At 41.6% G+C, this 23,387-nt stretch overlaps 1 protein-coding gene across 1 annotated transcript in view; it reads left to right on the plus strand.

Moving 5' to 3' along the window:
• The window catches only part of Crot (carnitine O-octanoyltransferase), a 45,273-nt gene extending 25,119 nt beyond the window's left edge, over positions 1-20,154 (plus strand). Inside the window, exons 9-19 of the mRNA XM_059257277.1 lie at positions 2,712-2,805; positions 3,666-3,791; positions 5,105-5,206; positions 6,571-6,654; positions 6,727-6,834; positions 7,050-7,180; positions 12,019-12,142; positions 12,920-12,998; positions 13,081-13,174; positions 13,277-13,396; positions 19,259-20,154. Coding sequence (XP_059113260.1) covers positions 2,712-2,805; positions 3,666-3,791; positions 5,105-5,206; positions 6,571-6,654; positions 6,727-6,834; positions 7,050-7,180; positions 12,019-12,142; positions 12,920-12,998; positions 13,081-13,174; positions 13,277-13,396; positions 19,259-19,379 — 1,183 coding nt within the window. The 3' untranslated portion in view covers positions 19,380-20,154. The remainder of the gene's footprint in view (positions 1-2,711; positions 2,806-3,665; positions 3,792-5,104; positions 5,207-6,570; positions 6,655-6,726; positions 6,835-7,049; positions 7,181-12,018; positions 12,143-12,919; positions 12,999-13,080; positions 13,175-13,276; positions 13,397-19,258) is intronic.
• Positions 20,155-23,387: the final 3,233 nt, after the last annotated feature.

A 23,387-nucleotide genomic window follows, 5' to 3' on the forward strand; every position in this document is an offset into this window, starting at 1 on the left:
GAAAGGGAAACATTTCATATATTACCAATCCCATCTCCTACCCCAGTAACTGTGATTACTAGGTTAGTGCGTGTACTTCATCCTTCCAGATCAATTGTGGTAAGTTTATGTGTGCTGTATATATTATTATGTGCTGTTTACGGTATTACAGAAAGCTTCAAAACATAAAGAGACTCAATCACAAGATGAAACCTCAACATGCTCAGCTCCTGACTTCTTCAGTTATGAATATCATCACCTTTTCAACTATACCTTAATTTGTATTGGCTTATGAGGAAGGGTTTCATCATGACATTTTTCAAGCAAAGTTTGTTTGTGTTTCTCTTTCCCAGTCTTCCTTCTTCTTTCCCGGTCTCCTTTTCCTCACTCCCAGCAGACTCCTTTCAGCTGTCACAGCACATGTGACCTTTGTCTGCCCCCACCTTCTCTGCACCTACACACCCACTCCTCTCACAGTCTGTCAGGTCCGTCTAGCCGCATTCTGTTCTTCTTCCAGTTCCCCGCGGGTAACTGAAGCAGATCTCAGACAGTGTGTGTAACAACTTAGTGACTTACTCTGAATTCCTTTAGTGTAAATGTTGTAGTATGCTTCTCTAAAATGTAAATGTGTAAAATATACACGTACTAACATAACACATCCAGTGGCTTATCTCATAAATTAACAATAGTCCTTTAGTATCTTAATCTATAAGTATTTCAAATTTCCTAAATGATTTCATAAATGTTGAGTTCTATATAGTTGTATGTAATTTAAATGACTTTAAAAATTTATATATTTGCATGTGTTAAACCTGTGTATATGGAAGCATGTACTTGTGCCTCTGGTGTGTGTGTGTGTGTGTGTGTGGCTGAACTCCAGATTCTTCACCCTCTTTTTTGAGAGAGGGTCTCTTACTGTTCCCGGTGCTCTGTGATTGGCTAGACTGGCTGGCCAGTAAGCTTCAGGGATCTACTGTCACTCCCCTTCCCCACTGCCACCCCAGCTCTGGGGTTACAGGCAAGTGTTACCTTGCCTAGTTTTACACATGGATGCTGGGGCCTGAGCTCAGACCCTTACACTTACACAGTAAGCACAGGTGGAGTTGTCTCTCAGACCCTTAAATGGTTTATTTTTACTAAATAGTACAAACAAATAGAAAAATACACCCAGAGTATAGCTCAACACCCATATACTGTACATCACCACAGAGTTCAAAATAGAGTAATGAAAGGCTACTGGGAAAACCCTTTTGCAAGGCTTAGGTGTCTGGGTTGTACTCGAGAGGATTTGGCAAGTTTCACTCAACTTCCGTAGACAAGGACAGGTGCTCAGCACAATTCTACTGATAAGCATACAAACTGGTAATGAATGCTGTGGTTCTCTACATGGGAGCTCTTTCTTGGGTTTATGTGTTCTACACACAATAGGAGATGAGGCTGACTTGGTCTTCTACTCTATTAGAGCATTTTTTAAATAACTAATCCTTAATTTGAATGTAATCCAACTTATTAAACTTTGCCACATGAGCTCTATTTTTGTATTCTTTAATTTTTTTCCCTCTAAAGTAAGTAGGAAGAGAGGCAAGGTGAGTTACTGTCTCATAGATGAAGGTGGTTTGGTAAAGAATCCTTATGTGCTCATAAAATACCATTAGTTTGAAAATAAAGCTAAAAGCCAGGCAGTGGTGGTACAGGGAGGCAGAGGCAGGTGGATATCTTGAGTTTGAGGCTAGCCTGGTCTACAGAGTGAGTTCCAGGATTGCCAGGGCTACACAGAGAAATCCTGTCTTGAAAATCAAAATAAAAAGAAAGAAAATAAAGAGAAATTTTGGTTGCAAGCAAAGCATTTTTTCATCAGTGTTACAGATGGAACCTGTGCCCACCATTTTTGAATGATGACATCACAAATGAAGGATGCACTGGTGGTGCTTAATGACATTTGTTAAGCTACAATAATCTTTTGAGTAATCCCTGGATATTTTTAAGTTGCAGCTTCTTTGCATGTGCTATGAGGGAGAGGGTGAAAACTGAAATTGCAGAATTTTTGACTAATGAAAATTTCTTCACGTGCACACCCTATTATTCACCTGCTATATGTTTAAAGATAGATGAAACACTCCATCCGCATCCAGTGGAGTCTTTAGACAACATGAGTTTCCTTTCTTTTCCTTTTCTTTTTCTCTTTGTGATGTGGTCTTGCTGTATTGTCCAGGCTTGCCATGCTGCCCTGCCTTCTGACGTGCTTGAATTACAGGCCACGGGCCACCACACATAGCTAACTCTTTAACATGTAATTACCAGCGTTATACAATGATTAGTACTTACGAAAGCATTTAAAATATATTACTTCCGTTTCTGGGTAAAACACAAATAAGTGAGCACACAGTAAGCTCTGTGCTTTTATATATGTGTACACAATTTTTAATCACAGGTTTAGAACAGCTATAAGATTAACTACCAAAATGCTTTTCAAGTTCTCTCATAGAGAAGGGATTTATTTATTTGAACCCTGGAAATGCACATGTTTTCAAAGTTTCAATGATATCATCTAAGCTTATTTTTAAATATAAATTATTGTCCATTATACTTTTTGTGTAAGTAGAATATATAATCACGTTTTAAGTACATATATACATATAATAAATATTTGTGTGTTTGTGTAAGACCTCTGTAGTCCTTTGTGTCCTGTCCATGCTCTTTTTGAGTACGCTTCTTTTTTAATCTTCCGTAAGACAACTGACGTATATCCACAAGAAGTGCTGTAGTGAACCTGTGGGGCCCGGCGTAGCAGCATTAACCAGTGAGGAGCGGACGCGATGGGCGGAGGTACTAATCTGTGTTATTCTTCTTTTTGTATGCTATCTTTATTTTTGTTTTTATTGTTTGAGAATTTTAAATAGATCCTCCTCCCCTTTCTATCCACCCAACTTCATGTTTTTTCTCTCTTAAAAACAAAAGAAAAAAGCCACTACAATCCCAGAGTCAGATTTGTGTTGGCCTTTTGAGCATGAGGCCTGCCTGGAGTGCGGCTGGTTTCTTCCATTGAAGAAAACTGACTTTCCCTTTCCCAGCAGCTGTCATTTGTGAATGGGTGTGGCCTCTGTGCCCACGTCCCCTCCTTCATGTTGGGATTTCATCCAGCTCGAGGTTGTGCAGGTCCTGTGCACGCTGTCACAGTCTGAGTTCATATGTGATCTGCCCTGTTGTGTCTGGAAAATGCTGTTTCCTAAAACTGTCCACCACTGCTAGCTCTTACAGTCTTGCCCCCACCACCCCCTTCTACAAAGATCCCCGAGCCTTGAAGGGAAGAGTGTTATGGAGACATCCCATTGCCACCCCCTTCTACATAGATCCCCAAGCCTTGAAGGGAAGAGTGTGACAGAGACATCCCATTACCACCCCCTTCTACATAGATCCCTGAGTCTTAAAGGTAAGAGTATGACAGAGACATCCCATTACCACTGCCTTCTACATAGATCCCCGAGCCTTGAAGGGAAGAGTATGACAGAGACATCCCATTCAGGGCTGAGTACTCTAAGTTTCTCACTCTCTGAACATTGTCCAGTTGTGAGCCTCTGTGTTAATTACAGTCTTATGCTGCTCTTAATAGACTTTCTCGAACTCTTGATATTTTCTAGATGCATTGTAGTTAAATTGTAATATCCAGTCATCTCCTTGCCCTTTAGGCCAGAGAATATCTGATTGGTCTTGATCCAGAGAACTTGACTTTATTAGAAAAAATTCAAACCAGTTTATTTGTGTATTCTATAGAAGACACCAGTCCAGATGTAACCCCGGAAGATTTTTCTCAGGTGACTTTCTTGTTCTGTTATCTTTCTACACAGTTTTCTGGAGGATTTTTATTATCTGTTGAACATGAGAGTTTTTTTTTTTTAATCAGGGTCTTAGAAATTTTCTCAGCTATAAACTACATTATGTATTAAATTGAATCTCATACATATTGAGTAGAACTCTGTAAATACTTGATGTTTAAGTCTGTTTAGATGTATTTTGAATCTTATTTAAAGAAGTATGGATATTTGTATGCATATCAGTGTTTTCTAACCTTTTCCGTCAATTGATTACATAAAATATTTGCATGGAACACTGAGGCAAATTAACTTCTCTTTCCAAAGGTGATGTATGGCTCTACCTGTAACCCACACCAGTGTACATGCACCAATTGGGGTGGGTTCTATCCTAAGAATTATATCACTCTTGCAAGGAATTGATTATATCATTCAGTTTTACTGAACACACTGACTGTTTAAGTGAGTTTAAGGGTAAATGTGGCTTGTTTATATTTTTTATTTCCCAACCCTGGGTAATGCTTTTACAAAATTCCTAGGAAGCATAGTCAACCATATTAATAACAAAGCCTTTTGGAAGAATTTGTCATTTCATAATACAGTCATCAGTGTTAAATTATAGGGGACAAATCCAGGATTAAAAATCTTGTAGTAAGAAACCAGTTTTTATTTTAGAGAGGAGGAAATTGCTGAAGTACCATTTAAGGAATAATTCAGTGTTGCTCTAACCATAGTCTGCACTTGGAAATGCAGATTGTAGCCCACTGTAGTCAAATACATACACACACACACACACACACACACGCCTGTACACACATTTAATTAAAGTTTCATAAAACAATGATTACTTTTATGTCTGTCATGTACTCTGTTATTTTTATTCTGTTTTATTGTCTGTAAGGAATATTATTTATGCTGCTATAAATTGTTTCATGACTCATTAGTGTGCAGAGTCTACAGTTTGAAAACAGTTGTCTTAGTGGCATATGAATTGTTAAAACATTTTTCTCTGAACTTACTAGGCTTCTTATACTACCCAAGTTTCAAAACACTTCTGCTTTTAATTATGTGAATGTTCTGGGAACATCAATGAATAATGCATTAGCATTCTATTTTTCTGGTTAGATTTTCATAACTTGAGATTTAAAAAGTACGTAAACCCAGACTCAGAATTATTATCTGTTGAATTTTAACAAAACTGCCATTTTATTAAATTTGGTTGACTTAAGAATAAAAAGTGAAATGATATATATTCTTAAGTCTACTTGCAAACTAATGTCAAAACTTTTAATTTGGAAAAATAAAATGTGTTTTAGGTCTTCGAAATGCTTCTTGCTGGAGATCCAGCAGTACGCTGGGGTGACAAGTCCTATAATTTGATTTCCTTTGCTAATGGAGTATTTGGCTGTTGTTGTGATGTGAGTATGTTGTTACCAGGGTGCTAACCCTCCCACTTTAATTTCTTAAATTAATTTGAGGGTAGTAAACTACAAATACTTGTGGTGTAGTGCAAGTAAACACTTTTTTTAGGTTTTTTTGGGGGGTGGTTTTTTTTTTTTTTTTTTTTTTTTTGGTTTTTCGAGACAGGGTTTCTCTGTGTAGCTTTGCGCCTTTCCTGGAACTCACTTGGTAGTCCAGGCTGGCCTCGAACTCACAGAGATCCGCCTGGCTCTGCCTCCCGAGTGCTGGGATTAAAGGCGTGCGCCTCCACCGCCCGGCCTAGTTTTATGTCATAATAAAAGGTTTAGGTCTGAATTGTCAGTGAAAGCAGAACATAGATCAAGTTTTTTTGTTTTTTGTTTTTTTCTGCTGTAGGCTAACAGTTTGGAGCATGCAAAAAGGGTTTTGAATGTAATTTTTTTGCAGTGTAATATCTTAAAACCTGTTGCTATCAAATAGCCCTCCCCAGGGAAGATCACACCAGTTGATGGTCTAGTGCCAAATGGTCATCCCTAAAAATACACAAGGAGTATTACACAGGCAGAGCAGGTTATATTTAGAAATACACACACACACACACATATGGACATATGCATATAGCAACCATCATGAAAAAAGAGGCTATGAATTTCAAAGAGAGCAGGGAGCAGGTATATGGGAGGGTTTAGAAGGGGTAAATGGTGTAATAATATTATAATCTCAAAAGGAAAAGAAATATTTTTAGAAAGTAGTGAAAAAAATTGAAAACATTTTCTTGCTAGTGAAGTAGCTGTTATTCCAGAAGTAGGTAGATTGTTGATAAGTAGGTGATAAAAGTAATGCAGCCCATCTTTCCCATATTGCTTAAAATTGCAAGTTCTTTCTGCACTGTCTAGGCATTCTTGTAGATCTGTAATGGTGGCACTGCTTTCTAGCACTTACTTAGTGGTCCTCTCTTAGCTAGAGATGTTCATGCCCATCTCAATTGCCTTAGTCTGGTGTCCTCACCTGATTACTACACTGTTTTGTTTTGTTTTGTTTTTTTATAATTTCAGAATATTTTCACATGACACAGGGTATATCTGCTCGGACTCCCAGTAACCTCTGGATTGTTTACTGTTACGTAGCCCAAACTCTAAGAGCCTACTGTATGCTTTCAGTTTTGAACGCTTGTTCATTTTTTCCTTGTCTTGAAAAATAAGCAGTTCTTATTGTGTAGGAAAGAATTGTATCATTTCATCATTAGGAAGTCAGGTACTGGAAGGTGGGCATATCTTATCCATTAAAAGTGAAGAAAGTAAAAAATGCTGGGTCAAATTTTAATTGGACACAAACTACTCAAAATCTTATATTTTCATTTTAGCATGCTCCTTACGATGCAATGGTTATGGTGAATATTGCCCATTATGTTGATGAGAGAGTCTTAGAGACGGAAGGAAGATGGAAGGTATGTCAGAACAAGCCCATCAGCCTTTTCTGCTCACATTTTCATGGGTATTTTAAAGTTCTCTATTTTCAGGGTTCAGAAAAAGTCCGGGAAATACCACTTCCTGAGGAGCTGGCTTTCACTGTGGATGAGAAAATACTAAGTGACATCTACCAAGCCAAAGCCCAGCACCTCAAAGGGGTAGGTTTTTAGTTTTTCTTTTAGATTAGTAATGTTTCCTCTGCCATATCTGGAAATGTGGCTATTACCCAAGCATGGCTTCATAAAATATTTTAAAATTATAACCTTAATGCCTTTAATTCTTCATGTCTGATGATTAATGCAAGTAATAATTTGATCCCCCTTTGATCTGTTCCCTGCCAGTGATTTTTCTCTGCTCCCTTTAACTTTGTTAGGCGTCGGATCTCCAGATCGCAGCACGTGCTTTTACAGCTTTTGGCAAAAAGCTCACCAAGAAGGAGGCCCTGCATCCTGACACCTTTATTCAGCTGGCACTTCAGCTCGCCTACTACAGACTTCACGGACGGTAACCGTTTGTTCTCATTTTCATGGCTTGACTTCCCAGGGTATGGCCTTTACAGGGCCACTACTTCCCAACTCCACGGTGGATTCCCTCAGCTTGCTTTCTTTGGGGTCCATCAGTTTCTTAGAGTCTGGTCTGTGACAGTGTGTAGGTTTTCCCATTGGCTCTTTATCACGGTGCCTTGGTACTTTTAAAGGATCACGCTTTAGGAAGGCTTTACCGTGTGAAATTGTGTGCACATTAATGGCTTACAAACGTTAGCTCCCGTTCTGTGGGATGTCATTTGCTCTCTTCACAGTATCCTTTGACCCACACAGTTACATTTTGATGAGATCCAATGTATTTTCTTTTCCTTTTGTTGCTTATCAGTGAAATCAATCAAATCCAAAGCAGTGAAGATTTTTTCGTATTTTTCTACGATTTTATAATTCTTAGTTCTTACTGTGATCCATTTAAGATCATTTTTATATATTATGTAAGGAAAGAGTCTACGTTAGGATTCTTTGTAGAATCAACCTATTTTGTGTATGTCCGTGTGGTTGGGGGTTATTTAAGGGATGAAGCTTGTTATGGAAATTGGCTTGTGTGGTTACAGAGGCAGTGAAGTCCCATGTTGTACTCTGCAAACTGGAGAAACAGCCGGTTGGTGCTGTGATCCAGTGTGGGTACAGATTCTTGAGAAGGATCAAAAGACATGTGGTCTAGGTCCCAGTCCAGTTCCGAAGGCCCAAGGACCAGAAGCTCCAGTTTCTGAGGGTAGGAAAAGATATCTGCTCCAGCTCATCTGGTGACTGGTTTTCCTGTCCTCTGACTCTGTTTGTTCTCTTCAGTCTCTCAATAGGTTAGATGATGTCCACCCACATGGTGAGGGCTGTAGCTAGAGTTTTCCTGCCTGGCCCACAGTCAGGACAAATCTCTCTCACCTGCCAGTCCCACAGCCGCTCAAACCCGACCAAGTAAACACAGAGACTTATATTGATTACAAACTGTATGGCCATGGCAGGCTTCTTGCTAACTGTCCTTACAGCTTAAATTAATCCATTTCCATTAATCTATACCTTGCCACATGGCTCGTGGCTTACTGGCATCTTCATATGCTGCTTGTCATCATGACGGCTGGCAGTGTCTCTCTGACTCAGCCTTCCACTTCCCAGCTTTATTCTCCTCCTTGTCCCGCCTACACTTCCTGCTTAGCCAATGGCCAATCAGTGTTTTATTTACCGACTAATCAGCAACACATTTGCCATACAGAACATCCCACAGCAGAGGGCAAACTTTATTAACCATGTAGTCCACTGTTACAAATGCTAATGTCAGCTGGAAACACCCTCACTCTCTGGCATGTGTTCTTCCAAGGAAGATAATATATGACATTAATTAACTCACGGGTCCAATTTCATGCCTTTCCCAGTGGCTGTCGAGTTTCCCGGCACTGTGGAAGACACTGCTTTCTAAATCTGAAGTCAGCTGATCTGCAACAAGTGGTGTTTTCCTTTCCACCTTGGGTGCTTTCCTTTCCTTCTCATGGTGCTGTGGTGTGGATGGAGGTGGAGAAGTAGACATTCTCTCTTCCTTGTGTTAGCTGGGTTTTTATAGACGCCCTTATGATGCTGAGGAACTGGCGGCCTGTTCCTGGTTTGTTTGTCGTGTTTTGATTGTGAGTGAGTCAACACTTTTGTCAAGTGCTTTTCCGTATCAACTGAGATGAGTGCGTGGGCCTGTTAGTGGTCTTGGCTGCCCCATCCTGACTCTCTGTGGCCCTGAATGCTGCTGGGCTTGTTTTACCTGCTGGTGACAGTGCTGAAAGCCGCTCAGTCTCTGTGCCTTCCAGTAATGTCCTGTTCACGCTGAATCTTCCTGTTCGTGAACCTTAAGAAATAGCGAATTCCTTGGGCAGAGGAAAGCAGCATTAAACAACGTGTTTAACAAACTTTTTTGGTTTTTCAAGACAAGGTTTCTCGGTGTAGTTTTGGTGCCTGTTCTGGATCTGGTTCTGTAGATCAGGCTGTCCTCGAACTCACAGAGATCCTCCTGCCTCTGCCTCTGCCTCCCCAGTGCTGGGGTTAAAGGCGTGCGCCACCACTGACTGGCCTAACAAACTATTTTTCTCTTCTCTCCACATCTTGAGGCCTGTAAGTCCTGGGGTTTTTTTGACAACTTTGCAAAGCCTTGAGCAGCCTGTTTTAAAAAAATAAAAATCCAGCTTTTCATATCTGGCTTATGTAAGACTGCCTTCCTGCAAACTACTTCCTTACAGCAGCATTGGAAATGCCGGGCAGAATGTTTGTATGAGCTTCACATGTTGCACTTGGTTGATATGTCTGTAAATCTTTAAGCATAAGAATTCCTAGAATTCCTTTTGCTGTCTTCCTCCTATTGCACTTTATTTGTGAAGAAGCTGGGTCATTCTGTGTAGTTTGCGTAGTTTCTTGAATCCCCAGTGTTCTCAAGTGTGGTGCTTTCTCCTGCATTTTCTGTAAACGAGTAGGGAAAGCCAGAAGACTGGCGAGAATCGTTTCTTTCGTTGTTATTGTTTTCATGACCATCAGTTAATTTATTAATTCTGTTGACCTCCTGTTTCAGTTACTTGTCACCCAACACTCACCATAAGCATTCCTTCCTGAATCTATCTTTCTTGACTTTTTTTTTTTTTTTTTTTTTTTTTTTGGTTTTTCGAGACAGGGTTTCTCTGTGTAGCTTTGCGCCTTTCCTGGAACTCACTTGGTAGACCAGGCTGGCCTCGAACTCACAGAGATCCACCTGGCTCTGCCTCCCGAGTGCTGGGATTAAAGGCGTGCGCCACCACCGCCCGGCTTTCTTGACTTTTTGAAGTGGGATCTTACTGTGTTACATGTGTCCAGTGTTGCTTTCACCTCCTGAGTATTAGGACTTCAGGCATGCCATGCCTAGCTTCCTGAATATTTTTATATTCCTTCGATAATTTTTACCAAGATCCCTCTTAGTTACAGGTTACATACACATTGATGACACTTTAACTGCCTCTTTTTTTTTCATCCTTCTCCCTCCTTTTTCGTCCTTTTCACAAAGTCTTGCTTTGTTATCCAGGCTGATTGTAGACGAATTTCTAAACAGTCTTATTAATTAAGGAACACTGAGCCAAATATAGGGGTGAAAGCCTTAGAGATCAGAGAAATTGGAATAGCCACCAGTTAACCTTAGCTCACCATGCCGCTGTAGCTTCCCGAGAGAGCTAATTCCTGTCTACCCAGGCTTTTATTGCCTTGCTGTTCTGCCCTCTCATTGGCTCTTAGCCCAGCTACCTCACTTCCTTGTCACTGCCTGTCTGTACAGACCTCCAGGTCTCTATGGTGGTACTGGGATTAAAGGCGTGTGTCACCATGCTTGGTTGTTCCCTTGTGTGTCCTTGACCACAGAGAGACTCTGCCTGCCAAGTGATTGGATTAAGGGCGTGTGCGGCCACGGCCTGACTTTTGTTATGGTTGGCTATGTCCTCTGATCTCCAGGCAAAGTTTATTTATTAACATACAAATAAAATATCACCACAGCTGATCTCAAGCTCTTAGATTCAAGTGATCCTTCAGCCTCAAGTCTTCTTAGTAGCTGAGACTATAGGCGTAAGTTGGGGTCTTCAACTACTTTGGGTTTTGGGGTTTTTTTTGTTTGTTTCTTTGTTTGGTTGTTTTTTTTGGTTTTTTCGAGACAGGTTTCTCTGTGTAGCTTTGGCACCTTTTCTGGAACTCATTCTATAGCCCAGGCTGGCCTGGAACTCAACAGAGATTGGCCTGCCTCTGCCTCCTCCGTGCTGGGATTAAAAGCGTGTGCCACCACCACCTGGCTTACTTTATTTTTTTTAATAAAACCCGTTTTATTGATTATTTGACAATTTTGCATTTGTAAACAATGTATCTTGATCATATTCACTCTTACTCCCTCTCCCGCTCTTTTTTTTAAAGAGATTTATCTTTGTGCCATTGAGTCCCAGACATCCCACTCTCACCAAACTTGATTCTCACTGACTATCACTAACTTCCAGCAAAATAAGAGCACTTTGTATCTAAAACTATATGTCATTCATCAGTTGGAGAAACAGCTGTTTTTCTGGGGAACTATTCAGTGTTCATTATTCAACAGCGAAGAACTCTGTATGTATTCTGTGTAATAAATTACCAAAACCATAATGACTTAGAACACAAGCATTCATTGTATCATTGTCCCCATAGGTGAGTAAAACACAACACAGTTTAGCTGGTGTGTGTCTCATGACCACTCATGAGTGGTCAGAGTATTATTCAGGGCTACATGTTCATCAGTCAGCTCTCCATCTGTCGGATCTTCATCCATGACCATTTACAAATTTACTAGCAAAACTCAGCTACTCCCTAAGTGCTGTCTAGAGAAATAGTTTTCAGTTTTTAACTGCCTAACCCACTCCGTAGGGCGGTTCCCACCATGGTAATTGGCCTTTGCAGAGCAAGGAAGTAAAAAGGAGAACTTCTGTGTGACCTAACAGCCCTTTACCTCTGCTATCGTCCCTGCGTTAAGTGGAAGTCACTAACTCCAACACATGTTTAGAATGTGCCAAAGCATGAATAGCCAGAGGCACAGGCCACAGGGAGCTTCTCCGAGAATGCCTGTCAGACTAGGAAGCATGCCTGACATCATCTGACAGCAGCCGAGCCTTTGAAAATAGCCTGTGTTTATCAGACTGTTTTCTTGCTCTTTGGTTTTGAAAACACCCTCTGTGGAAACTCTCAATTCCAGACTGATATGTATGCTTAGTCTGATCAGAAAGTCACATTAGTGTGTGACTATATTTGTTATAACATCAGAACATTTTCTTCTGGTACTCTTTATTTTAGTCCTGGTTGCTGCTATGAAACAGCTATGACAAGATACTTTTACCATGGCCGAACAGAGACTGTACGCTCGTGTACAGTGGAGGCAATCAGGTGGTGCCAGTCCATGCAGGATCCCTCTACCAGTGTGAGTATCAGAAAGAAAAAACTCAACAGGATTGCTCTTTGAATGACTTCTTTGCTTCTATTCCCCTGGATCATTAAAACACTTTAAGGCATTATCCCTAAAGTTTGCAAAAAGTATTAATTTGCCACTGAAGTAGGCAGCAGATTTGAAAAGAAGCTCGTTTGTATTATTTTCTAAGCTATACGTCTTCAGTCTGAGTTTTTCAGCACTGTTAATGTGACCAGCGTCAGTACAATGCAGAGCTTCTCCAGAGACCTTCAGAACGAGGCTTTTCGTCATGTGGTTGAATGTCTAGTTTTTGTTTGAAGTCACTAGGACCAGAACTGGTTGTATGTGTTTTATTTAGAATCTTTTTTAAGTATTTAGACAGCAGTATGTTTCTTTCCCTGTTAATTTGAAATTTTGCCTATTTTAATTTGAAGAGACATAATTATGTTAGTTTTCATAGAAATTATATTTTTAGTTTTAAAATTTCGCTTTTTGTTCGTTTATTAATATTACAAGTGTCTCAAAGCAATTTTCAGTACTGCTCTTTCCAAATTCAGGAAAGAAGAAAATAAAAAAAATCAAGGTTTTATGGGGGAAAGAAAGGCAGTAGAATTAAGGAAAGATGGGAGCATGCATCACAGTTCTGCCTCCGAATCTTTTCCCTTGACCCAGATTCTAACATTGATGATATTAGTCTTCTTTTGCTGCTGTTTCTTTGAGTTATACAGTTTGTTATTGATTTGATTTATTGATTTGTATTGAAAATTACCGTTCTTATTCTTGACACAGCTTCTTGAACGGCAGCAAAAGATGTTACAAGCTTTTGCAAAGCATAATAAGATGATGAAAGATTGTTCAAATGGAAAAGGTACGTAAGCTTGAATTGTTCTGTTTGAAAATTCTTTTATTGGAAGCTTTTTTCTGACTTCAGGTTTGGGATTTCATTGCAGGATTTGACCGTCACCTTCTAGGTCTTTTGCTTGTAGCAAAAGAGGAAGGCCTCCCTGTTCCAGAGCTATTTGAGGACCCTCTTTTCTCCAGAAGGTAACTTGGGGCAGTGGGCCATCGTGCGCACATCCTGGTTCTCCCTGGGTATAAGAAGGAATGCAGCACCTACATCTGACATCTTTTCTTTGTGCCACACAGTGGAGGAGGTGGGAACTTCGTTCTCTCCACAAGTCTGGTTGGTTACTTACGAATCCAGGGAGTCGTGGTTCCCATGGTACACAATGGATACGGGTTTTTCTACCACATCCGAGACGACAGGTAAGCCTACTCCCCTTTATTCTTAGGCTAGAGTAGGAACTATAATGCATTCATGATTTTAGTATGTGCACACTATGATTTTACTTGGGTCATCTGTCATTTGCTACAGAAGTAGCCACTTTGCCACCTAGGTATTTAACATATATTGATATTTCTTTACTCTGCTTTTGAGATCCTTGTAAAATCACTCTTTGGGGGCTTTGTGCAGAAGCATATTTTCAGGATGTTTCAGTAACTATGCCATTATCTGGGAAACCCTTGTATTTTAAAAACATATTTGACCTGTAAAAGGTATTTTTGGGCCAATCAAAATTTGTAGATGTATGTGGCCTTGCGTATGTGTGGGTCTACATCGGCAGACTGAGATCAGCGTGGGGCGCTTCAGATGGGATGTAGCAAATTCAGTAACAGTATACAGGGCTTCGGTACTTCAGTTCCCAGGGCTTCGTTTTCATATATTCCCTTCAGAGAAGTGTACTATCTGCTTTCCTTTTGCATGATTTGTGCATAGTTACACAAGTGCCACCTGTCACTGTTGGCCCCTGAGACCCTGGACCATATATCACCATAGGATTGTTTGTGCACATTGACAGACAAATTAAAAATTTAAATTACAAGTTATACACAGATCTTGATTTTTTTCATAAAAGAGTTTGATGACCAAAGTAATATTTTAACGTGAATAAGCATTTTAGCATATTCCCTGACAAATAATAGGTTTTGCGTTATACCCAGTGGCCTGAATTCAGGCTGCAGGTAGCTCAGCTCTCTTTTTTTTAGAAAACTACTTTCATTGGTCCTGGGAAAAACATCCATTCACTCATTTAGGAAATATTTAGTAGACGTTAACAGTATGCCTTATGTTTGGGTACTACAGACAAAAAACAAGATTCTCCTTCTTAAAACTTTATTTTCTACTTGGAGATAGATTGATTAATTAGTGGTGAATACTGTGAAGAAAGTAACCTGTTACTGCATCAGATCGGTTAAGTGGTAGAAAGGAGGACCTTGTCCTGTGTGATCAGGACCTTGTACAGTATGGTCAGGACCTTGTCCAGGGTGGTCAGGACCTTGTCCTGTGTGATCAGGACCTTGTACAGTATGATCAGGACCTTGTCCAGGGTGGTCAGGACCTTGTCCTGTGTGGCAGGACCTTGTCCAGTGTGGTCAGGACCTTGTCCAGTGTGGCAGGACCTTGTCCAGTGTGGTCAGGACCTTGTCCAGTGTGGCAGAACCTTGTCCAGTGTGGCAGGACCTTGTCCAGTGTTGGCAGGACCTTGTACAATGTAGTTAGGTCCCTCCCTGAAGATCAGTAACAGAACTGAGATATTAAAGATGAGGAGGAATCAAGAAGATACAGCTTTCTAGAATCTGGAGATGCTACCTAAGCCAAGCCACCATCCTGTTTCACTTACACATCCTACCCTATGAACGGTTCTCTACACTGAAGCCCTGGTAGGCCTTCTAACAATATCAGTCAGGGGCTAGCAAGATGGCTCAGTGGTTACAGGTTCATGCTTCTAAGCCTGATGACTTTGCAACCCACATGATGGAAAAACTTAGGTCATGTCATTCTTCACAACCTTGTAGGGGCTTCCCATTTCACTCACAGTAAAATCCAAACTCCTGCTCTGAGACCATATGTGATCCAGCTCTTGGTTATCTGTGTGACTGTCTTCCATGATGTACATTCTAGTTTATTCTGCTCCAGCCACACTAAGCATATTCCTTGAATGTTCCATAAGCTCCAGCCTCAAGGCAAGTGCACTTACTTCTGCCAAATTTCCTCCTTGAGATATATGGAGGGATAACTCCCCCTTAATTCACACAAATATTTGCTCAAGGGCCCCTCCTGAGAGGCCTTCCATGACCATGTAAAATGGCACTACTTTCTCAAGTGAAATACTTGGGGATTGTATCAATTTTTTTTCAATCATTAAATTTGAAGATTGTATGATTTAAAGTGGTTTGACATAGCATTTTTCTTTAAATGTATTATATTCCCATTGTAAAAAAAAGAAATAAAATATGAAAAACAAAGTTACTTAACATTTCTATTTCATTGCACATGACAATCAATAGATAATACTTCTGTTTGGTAATATGTTTGTATCATTTTTAGTAATTTAAATCATAATTATTTTGCATCCTTTTTTATTTCATTTTCACTAATTTCAAGCAGTTCCCACTGCCATTAACTGTGTTTTGAGATATTTTAAATTCGAATAATTTAACCCTCCATGTGAAGGACTTACTCATATAGTAAGGAAAAATTTTCAGTCTTCCATGAGATAAATTTCCACAATTTGTTAAGTATTTTTCTATCTTGTTTTCCCACATTACCAATTAGCATATATGCTATAAGTATAATACACCCTTTGTTATTTTATCATATAATTTCCAACTATACATTTTATGAAGTATTTTACTAGTTTGGTAGACAAAAGTAATTTACTTCAAAGTTTTACTTATGTAGAGAAACATTTTTTCATTGTTTATTGTCATCTATGCTTCTTTGTGAGTTGTCCAAGTATAAAAGGCTGTTTCTGTAATATAGAAACATAAATCTTTAAAAAAATAAATTCTTAACTACAAATAGTTAATTTTAGAAACATTTTTTCTTTTTTTTAAAAAAATATAATTATTGATTCTTTGGGAATTTCACGTCATGTACCCCAATTCTGCTCATCTCCAAGTCCCCCCATATCTGCCCCCCACCCTTGTAGTGTCACCCCAAAAAGAAATTTTTTAAAAAAGGGAAAAAATTCAAACCAAAGTAAACAAAACCTCCTCGTTCCTCCATCTCTCCTGCCTCTCCAGTGCCTCCTCACGGGAGCTGTGGTGTGTCACACGGTAGACCCGTTTGCCCAGTCAGCTTTCTTTGCAAATGTTCACTGCAGTGAGTCACTGGTCTGCTTCAGGGCCTCTGGTTTCTGGCACACCATCATCACCACTAGACCCTCACCAAAACTCAGATATCCTGCAGCCGCCCTGAGTCGTGGAGATCCTGTGGGTATCGTTCCGCAGGACCTGTCCCTTCATGCACTCCAGCAGGACATAGATGAGGTAGATGTTAGGGTGGGTCAACCCAAGGTTCTGGATGTAGGCCTGGGTGGTAGCTGAGCTGGTCAGTCCAAGCCACTGTGGCCGCCCTCCTCAGGTAAAGAGAGAGCCAGCTCTCCTAGGCCCATGCCATCAGGGCCAGTTCTCCCATGTACGAGGGGTGAGGCCATCTCTCCCAAGTGTGGGGACCAGCTCTTCTGTGAGGGTTAGGGCCAGCTATCTTGCTGCAGTGTCCAGCGAGGGGCAGGGCCAGCTCTCTCAGGGCTAGCGAAGGGCAGGGTCAGCTCAGCATGGCACTCATATTTCATCATGCATAGTTCCACACACGGGCATTGGACTTCAACACAGACTCCAGCTGGTCCTCAGCAGCAGCTGGGCCTGGATGTCACCGTTGCCCTGGTGGCAGCACAGGCCACTCAGATCAGTGTGTCCTCAGTGGCAGTGTGACTGTCAGACACCAGCATGGCTGCAGGTGGCAGCCCATATCTCAGGCATTTGCAAAGCCTTCGATGGTAGTAGGAGCCACGGACATCATCCCAGACCCTGGATGCAGGAGGGCCACAGATCCAGACATGGCCCTCATCTGTAGCTCTGGCCCAGACGTCACCATGGCAGTGGGTAGCTGCACAGACCACTCAGATCTGTATGGTCAAAGCTGTAGTTTGGCCCTCAGATGCCAATGCGGTCTCAGATGGCTGACCAGACCCCAAGCAACCACAGGGCCCTCGGTAGCAACAGGAACCTCGGATGTCAACTCAGACTCTGGCTGCTGTAGGACCATGGACCCAGGCATGGTCCTTGGCAGCAGCTTGGGCTCAGACAACATTGTGGCCCCAGGTGACAGCAGGCCACCCAGATTTGCATGGCCCTAGCTACAGCATGGCTTTCAGACACCAACAAGGCCACAAGCTAGGGCCCAGACCCTGGGCTTCTCTGTGGTCTTTGGTGGCAACATGGGCCACAGACCCCAGCTGCAGTAGGACCAGGGACCCATTCATGGCCCTTGGCAGCAGCCCTGGGCTCAGATATCACCATGGCCGTGGGTGGCAACCAGACCACCCATATCAGCCTACTCTATCACCAACTTCACCTCCTCTGTTCGGCCTCTTTCCATAGCACATGAACCATCTGCTTCTCTTTCTCTTCCATTTCTCCACCCCATATTTGCTCATCATAATGGATTCCACCTGGTGGCACCAGGCAGACCCATGGATCCTTCCCATCAGCCAGGCCTTGAGGACCCAGGCTGGCCTGTGTGTGGTTAGCACCAACCTGAGCCAAATGGTATCAGGCAGGCCGTGGATCTTAGAAACATTTTGATATTACTAAATATTTGAGAATTTTGTTCACAATATAACTGGAAAATGACTCTTGAATTATTAGATTAAAATAAGGCACAACTTGAGGATTTCTGTATGTGTTTCAGTATTTACTAAAAGCATGCAAAGCCAGTTTCTGTCTAAGAGTGTAACTGAACAGTAGTGTAACGAACGTCCTAGCACACAAGAGGCCCCAGGTTCTCTAACATTGCCCCAAAGCTTCATCATTAGATACTGGAACAGAAGGATAGAACATGCTTTCACTTCATTTTGCTGGAGTTAAAGCCCACATTGAAGATGTGCTTTGCCATCATCTTTCCCGTGCTTGTTTGGCTTTGGGCTTTACCCATAAACTTCCTAAAGACTTTGCAAGGCTAGTCCGCAGAAGGTAGGCACTGCGTATTCTGCTGGAAGTCTTGCAGAAGCCAGGCTTCTCTCCTATGTGCTCGAGCTCCCGGGGGCCCCTTTTTCTCACTTTCCAGATCTAGAATTGTACCATTAGGGGATCTAGTAGGAGATGGTGGAAGGCCAGACTTGCCTTCAGACACCTCTCTTGCTCTTGTAGAAATATCTTTTCTCCATTTCTCATCTGTCCCTATTTTTTCATCACCTCCTTAAAATGTTTGTCAAGTGCTATACAAGTCAGATTTTATTACAATGAATGACGTAAGCTCATACTGTAGCCCATTCTAGTTGTAACTTTTAGGAAGAAGGTTCTTGTGAAATTTTGTTTGTTTCTTTGGTTGGTTGGTTGGTTGGTGGTTGGTTGGTGGTTGGTGGGTGGATGGTGATTAGTGGTGGGTGGGTGGGTGGTTGGTTGATGGGTGGTGGGTAAATTGGTGGTCAGTCAGTAGATGGTTTTCGGTTGGTTTGTTAGTTGGTTAGTTGTCGGTTGAGTTGGTTGGTTGGTGACTGGTTAGTTGATGGATGGTGGCTAGTTAGTGGTTGGTTTTTGGTTGGTTGGTTGGTGGGTGGTTGGTTAGTGGTGGGTGGGTGGATGGGTGAGTGGTGGTTAGTTGGTTGGTTGGTGATTGGTGGCTGGTTAGTGGTTAGTGGTTGGTTGGTAGATGGGTAATTCGTTGGTTTGTGGTTGGTTGGTGGGTGGGTGGTTGGTTGGTTAGTGGTTGTTTGGTTGTTTGGTGAGTGGGTGGGTGGTGAGTGGGTGATTGGTTGGTGGTTTGGTGGGTGGTTGGGTGGTGAATGGGTAGTTGGTTTGTGGTTGGGTAGTTGGTGGTGGTCAGTTGGTTGTTGTTTAGTTGGTTGCTTGGTTGTGTTTAAACATAATCTCCTGCTCCAGAGGTTGCTTGTGGTCCGTAACATTGTGTAAGTATGTCAGCTCTGGCTCTGTCTTCAGTTGTGTCAGGTTACATATACCTAACATCATCAAGAATTCATATTTTATGTGTGAGCAGCCAAATGGAACTTCCAGCATCACAACTTGGAACCTATTGCATAACCATTCATGTATTGTATTTCACAGGTTTGTGATGGCATGTTCGGCCTGGAGGTCATGTCCAGAGACTGATTCAGAAAAGCTAGTTCAGATGATTTTTCATGCTTTCCACGATATGATACAGTTGATGAACACCGCTCATCTTTAGAGACTCAGAGACAGACACAGATCAACTCGGTACAGAGAGTAGATGGAGAAATGACCTGGAAGGAATGTTGACTTAAAGGAGGAGACTTGTTAAGTGTGGTGATTAGCAGAGTCTTGCTCTCTAGATTTATTCTACCTTAGAAGGTGGAAGCATCTCAAAACTTCCGGTGTTGCAGCAGCAATGTGAAGTCAGACATAGTGACACAGAACGTCTGTGCAGTGTCTAATGGAAGCCTCAACAATGCACTCTCACCGTTATGACAATGCAAATCCTACTCTAACTTTAAAATACCTTTCTTGGCACATGTATAGACTGCAAGTCCTCTGTGAACATAATTGTAGACTACTTTTCAAGCACTTTTAATATTTTCTAATTGCCAGAGGTTATATAAAGCACATGGTTAGATGCTAATTTCCCTGAAGTCAGTGCCTTCCATACCCAGTACAGGGATACAAGCCTATTAGGTCTCATGGGAAAACCACTACAGTTCAATAGTGATCTCAAAATGCTCCTTTGAACAGACAAAAGAATCAAGTTGTATTAGAAGTATTTACATTAATACAGAAAAAAAGTCCCAGCAAAACTCATATGGTACATTGTAATTCATTCTGTGAATACAAAATTAAGGCACTTACATTTAAACCTAATTGTTAGAGGTAGTGACTTTGAAAGGGTTAAATGTTGAATATTATTCTCAGGACTTTACAGTTGTTTCCCATTGATATTCAATTGTGTGGTTTATATTTTCAAAGAATAAAGCATCCAGAATCATAAAGCTTCTCCTCTTACATTTGAAAAGAATGATTCCTGGTTTTGTTTGTTTGTTTTTTTTTTCATTTTCTGATATCAGTTAAATATTATATAATAAACCACTTAAAAATGTAGTGTCTGGGCTAGAGAGATGGCTCAGAGACTAAGAGCACTGGCTGTTCTTGCAGAAGACCCAGGTTCAGTTCTGTGTGCATGGTAAATCTGGGAACACCTGTAAATGACAAGTGTGTGCAATTCATTTTTGAAGTTGATGTGAGAACTTTGCGATCAGTAAGAAGAAATTGGGAAAGTCTGCCTTTGCAAAGGGACCTCACATCTTGTAGTGTGTACCAGGCAGACAGAAGCCATCTTTGGAAATGAACTATTTTAGACTGGTCTAGAGATCAGAACCTCTCTGAAGCTACAGATATTACTGGCTTGGATTAGCTACTTGTGACTCCAGCTTGGTCCAGCAGAATGTACAAATTGGGAGAATAGAGCATTTGCCATCTGAGACCAAGGACATGGTTGGCAGTGTGTAGACCTGAAGACTGGTGTCCCCTCTCTGTGCTTGCCTGTGACAGGATGTAGATGTTCCCTGTGCTCCCAGTGCCTGCCCTTCCCACAGGTACCCGCTAAGAGAGGATTGAACAACTCAGTAGCTCCAGCTGTTGCCCTGACAGGTGTGCATAGCTATAGAAAGGGTGTTCCCAAGCCGTTGTTTGGGGGTTTGTTGTTTTGTTTGTTTTTTAATGTTTATTTTGGTTTTTTATTTGAGTTTTGTTTTTGTTTTTTTTTTTTGAGACAAAGTTTCTCTCTTTAGCCCTGGCTGTCCAGGAACTCACTTATGTAGATTAGGCTGACTTTGAACTCACGGAGATCTGCTTATCCCTAACCCCTGAGCACTGGGATTAAAGGCATGCGCCACCACAGCTTACTCTAATGCAATTTTCCTCAGCTTTAGCCAGAGCCGTCTCCTGGAAGGGCAGGCACTACCACAAAAGGAGCAGAGATCACCACAATTCTTCCTGCGGCTGTCAACTTCCCCCTGTACCTTACTCAGGTTTCTAACTGACAGGGTAAGAGGAACGTGGTTTCCACTGCTTCTCTGCTCTCAGGGTGTCTGAGGAGCCTTGACCAGTTTTGTAGCTCCAGCTGCCTCCTGTTTCTTGGCACACACTACAGCTGAGGGATTCAAAGGCGGAGAAAAGTGCCAGCTCCAACCATCATTCTGCCAACCCAAGCAGAGCTGAGTGGACCAGTGCCCAGCACCAGCCATAGTCCTGCTCCTGGACGTGCACTGCCACTTCCGAGAGGAACACCATGGTACCCTGCAGTGTCCACAGTTCCTGCTGCCTCTCCACCATGTGTCAGCATGGGCAAGCATTGCAGAGGGAGGGCTGTGTCTCTTGTCACCACCATCAACTTCTGTCCACGGGCCAGCTAGTCAGAGGAGAAGTGCTTGAGTCCCTGAGGCGGCCAACACCAGACAGAGACGTGCTCGCAGCAGAGGTGGCATCGACTGTGCTGGAGGAAGTCCGCCACTTCCACTGTAAGGCGAGCTACGCCTGAGCACCTCAAGCCAGAACCTGGACCATTACTTCCCTGCTCTGTCAAGTGTCCCCGCTTTCCATGCTCTGCAGAGACAATTCCACCAAGGTAAGCACTTTGTCTTCAAATGAAACACAGCTAAAGAAAACATGAGACAACACTATGGTGCCCACCTGGAATTAAAGCCAACACCTACAGGAAATCAGTACCCAAATGTACATTTTCAGGAGTAAGCTGCTAAGGGCAGCCCACAAAGGAGATACTTCGTCTACCAGAGACACTAATCTCAGAGCAGCTGTGAAAAGACTGTAGAAAACAAGGCAGTATGCCTCCAAAGGAAAACAACTCTAGGAAAGGACTTAGAGGGACTTACAGGTACAAAACACAAGGTAAGGAATGGAGACTGGGGAGATAGTGAAGTACTTGTGCAGCAGAAGAACCTGAGCTCAATCCCCAAGGCCCATCAGTAATAAAAACCCTGAATGCAAAGGAAGGAAAGTTTCTGATTCAGAGATACACATTCAATTAAAAAAAAAAGAAAGAAAGAAAAAGAAAAAAAGAAACCACAGGCAGGGAAGCAAACTGCAGCTCTTACCTTCTCGCTCTGCAACTCCAAATCCAGCCCCTCAGTCTCATTCCCAGCTCTGCAGGAGACCACCTGCTGTGGCCTCCCTTCTCCCTTTCCACATCTCCCGCGGATCCCACAGGTCTTCCCCTCCTAACTTCTCTCCCCACACTCTGCTTTATCCCAGCCCCCAACTCCGAAGAAACAAGCTGGTGTAGTCGTTTTAATATCTAACAAAATGGACTTCAAACCAAAACTGATCAGAAGAAACAGGGAAGAATACTACATACTAAACGGAAAAATCCACAAAGATGAGATTTTGATTCTTATCATTGCCCCAAACACAAGGGCACCCAAATTTGAAAAAGAAACACTACAGTTTAAATACCATATTGATTATAGTACACTAACAGTGGGAGTCTCCAGTATCCACTCTCACCAATGGACAGGTTATCCAGACAAAAACTAGAGAAATACTGGAGCTAACAGACATTATAAACTAATTGGGCCTAACATATTTACAGAACATTTTCACCCAAACACAAAATAATATACTGTCTACTGTGCACTTTGTGGAACTTTCTTCAAAATTGTTCACATATTCAGACACAAAGTAAGTCTCAACAGATACAAGAAAATTGAAATAACCCCTCACATCTTATCAGACCACCATGGATTAAAGATAGATATCAACAGAAACAACAGAAGGTTTACAAACAACTCTCTACTGAATGAAAAATAAATCAAAACAAATACAAAGAAATGAAAGACTTTCTAGAATTCAATGAAAATGAATACACAGCATACCCAAACTTAATAGGACACAATGAAATGGTGCTAAGAGACAAGTTCACAGCACTAAGTGCCTACATAAAAAAAAAAAAAAAAAACTGGAGAGATCCCATATTAGCAACGCAACAGCACACACAAAACCTCTAGAACAAAAAGAAGAAATCATACCGAAGAGGAGTAGAGGGCAAGACATTATCAAACTCAAGGCTGAAATCAATAAAATAGAAGCAAATGATAAAGAATGCAAAGAATCAATGAAACAAAGAGTTGATTCTTTGAGAAAAATCAAGAAGATTGACAAACCTTTATCCAAATTAACTGAAAGGTGGAGACAGAGTATCTAAAATTAG

Source organism: Peromyscus eremicus, chromosome 3 (genome assembly GCF_949786415.1).
Source record: "Peromyscus eremicus chromosome 3, PerEre_H2_v1, whole genome shotgun sequence".
NCBI lineage: Eukaryota > Metazoa > Chordata > Mammalia > Rodentia > Cricetidae > Peromyscus > Peromyscus eremicus.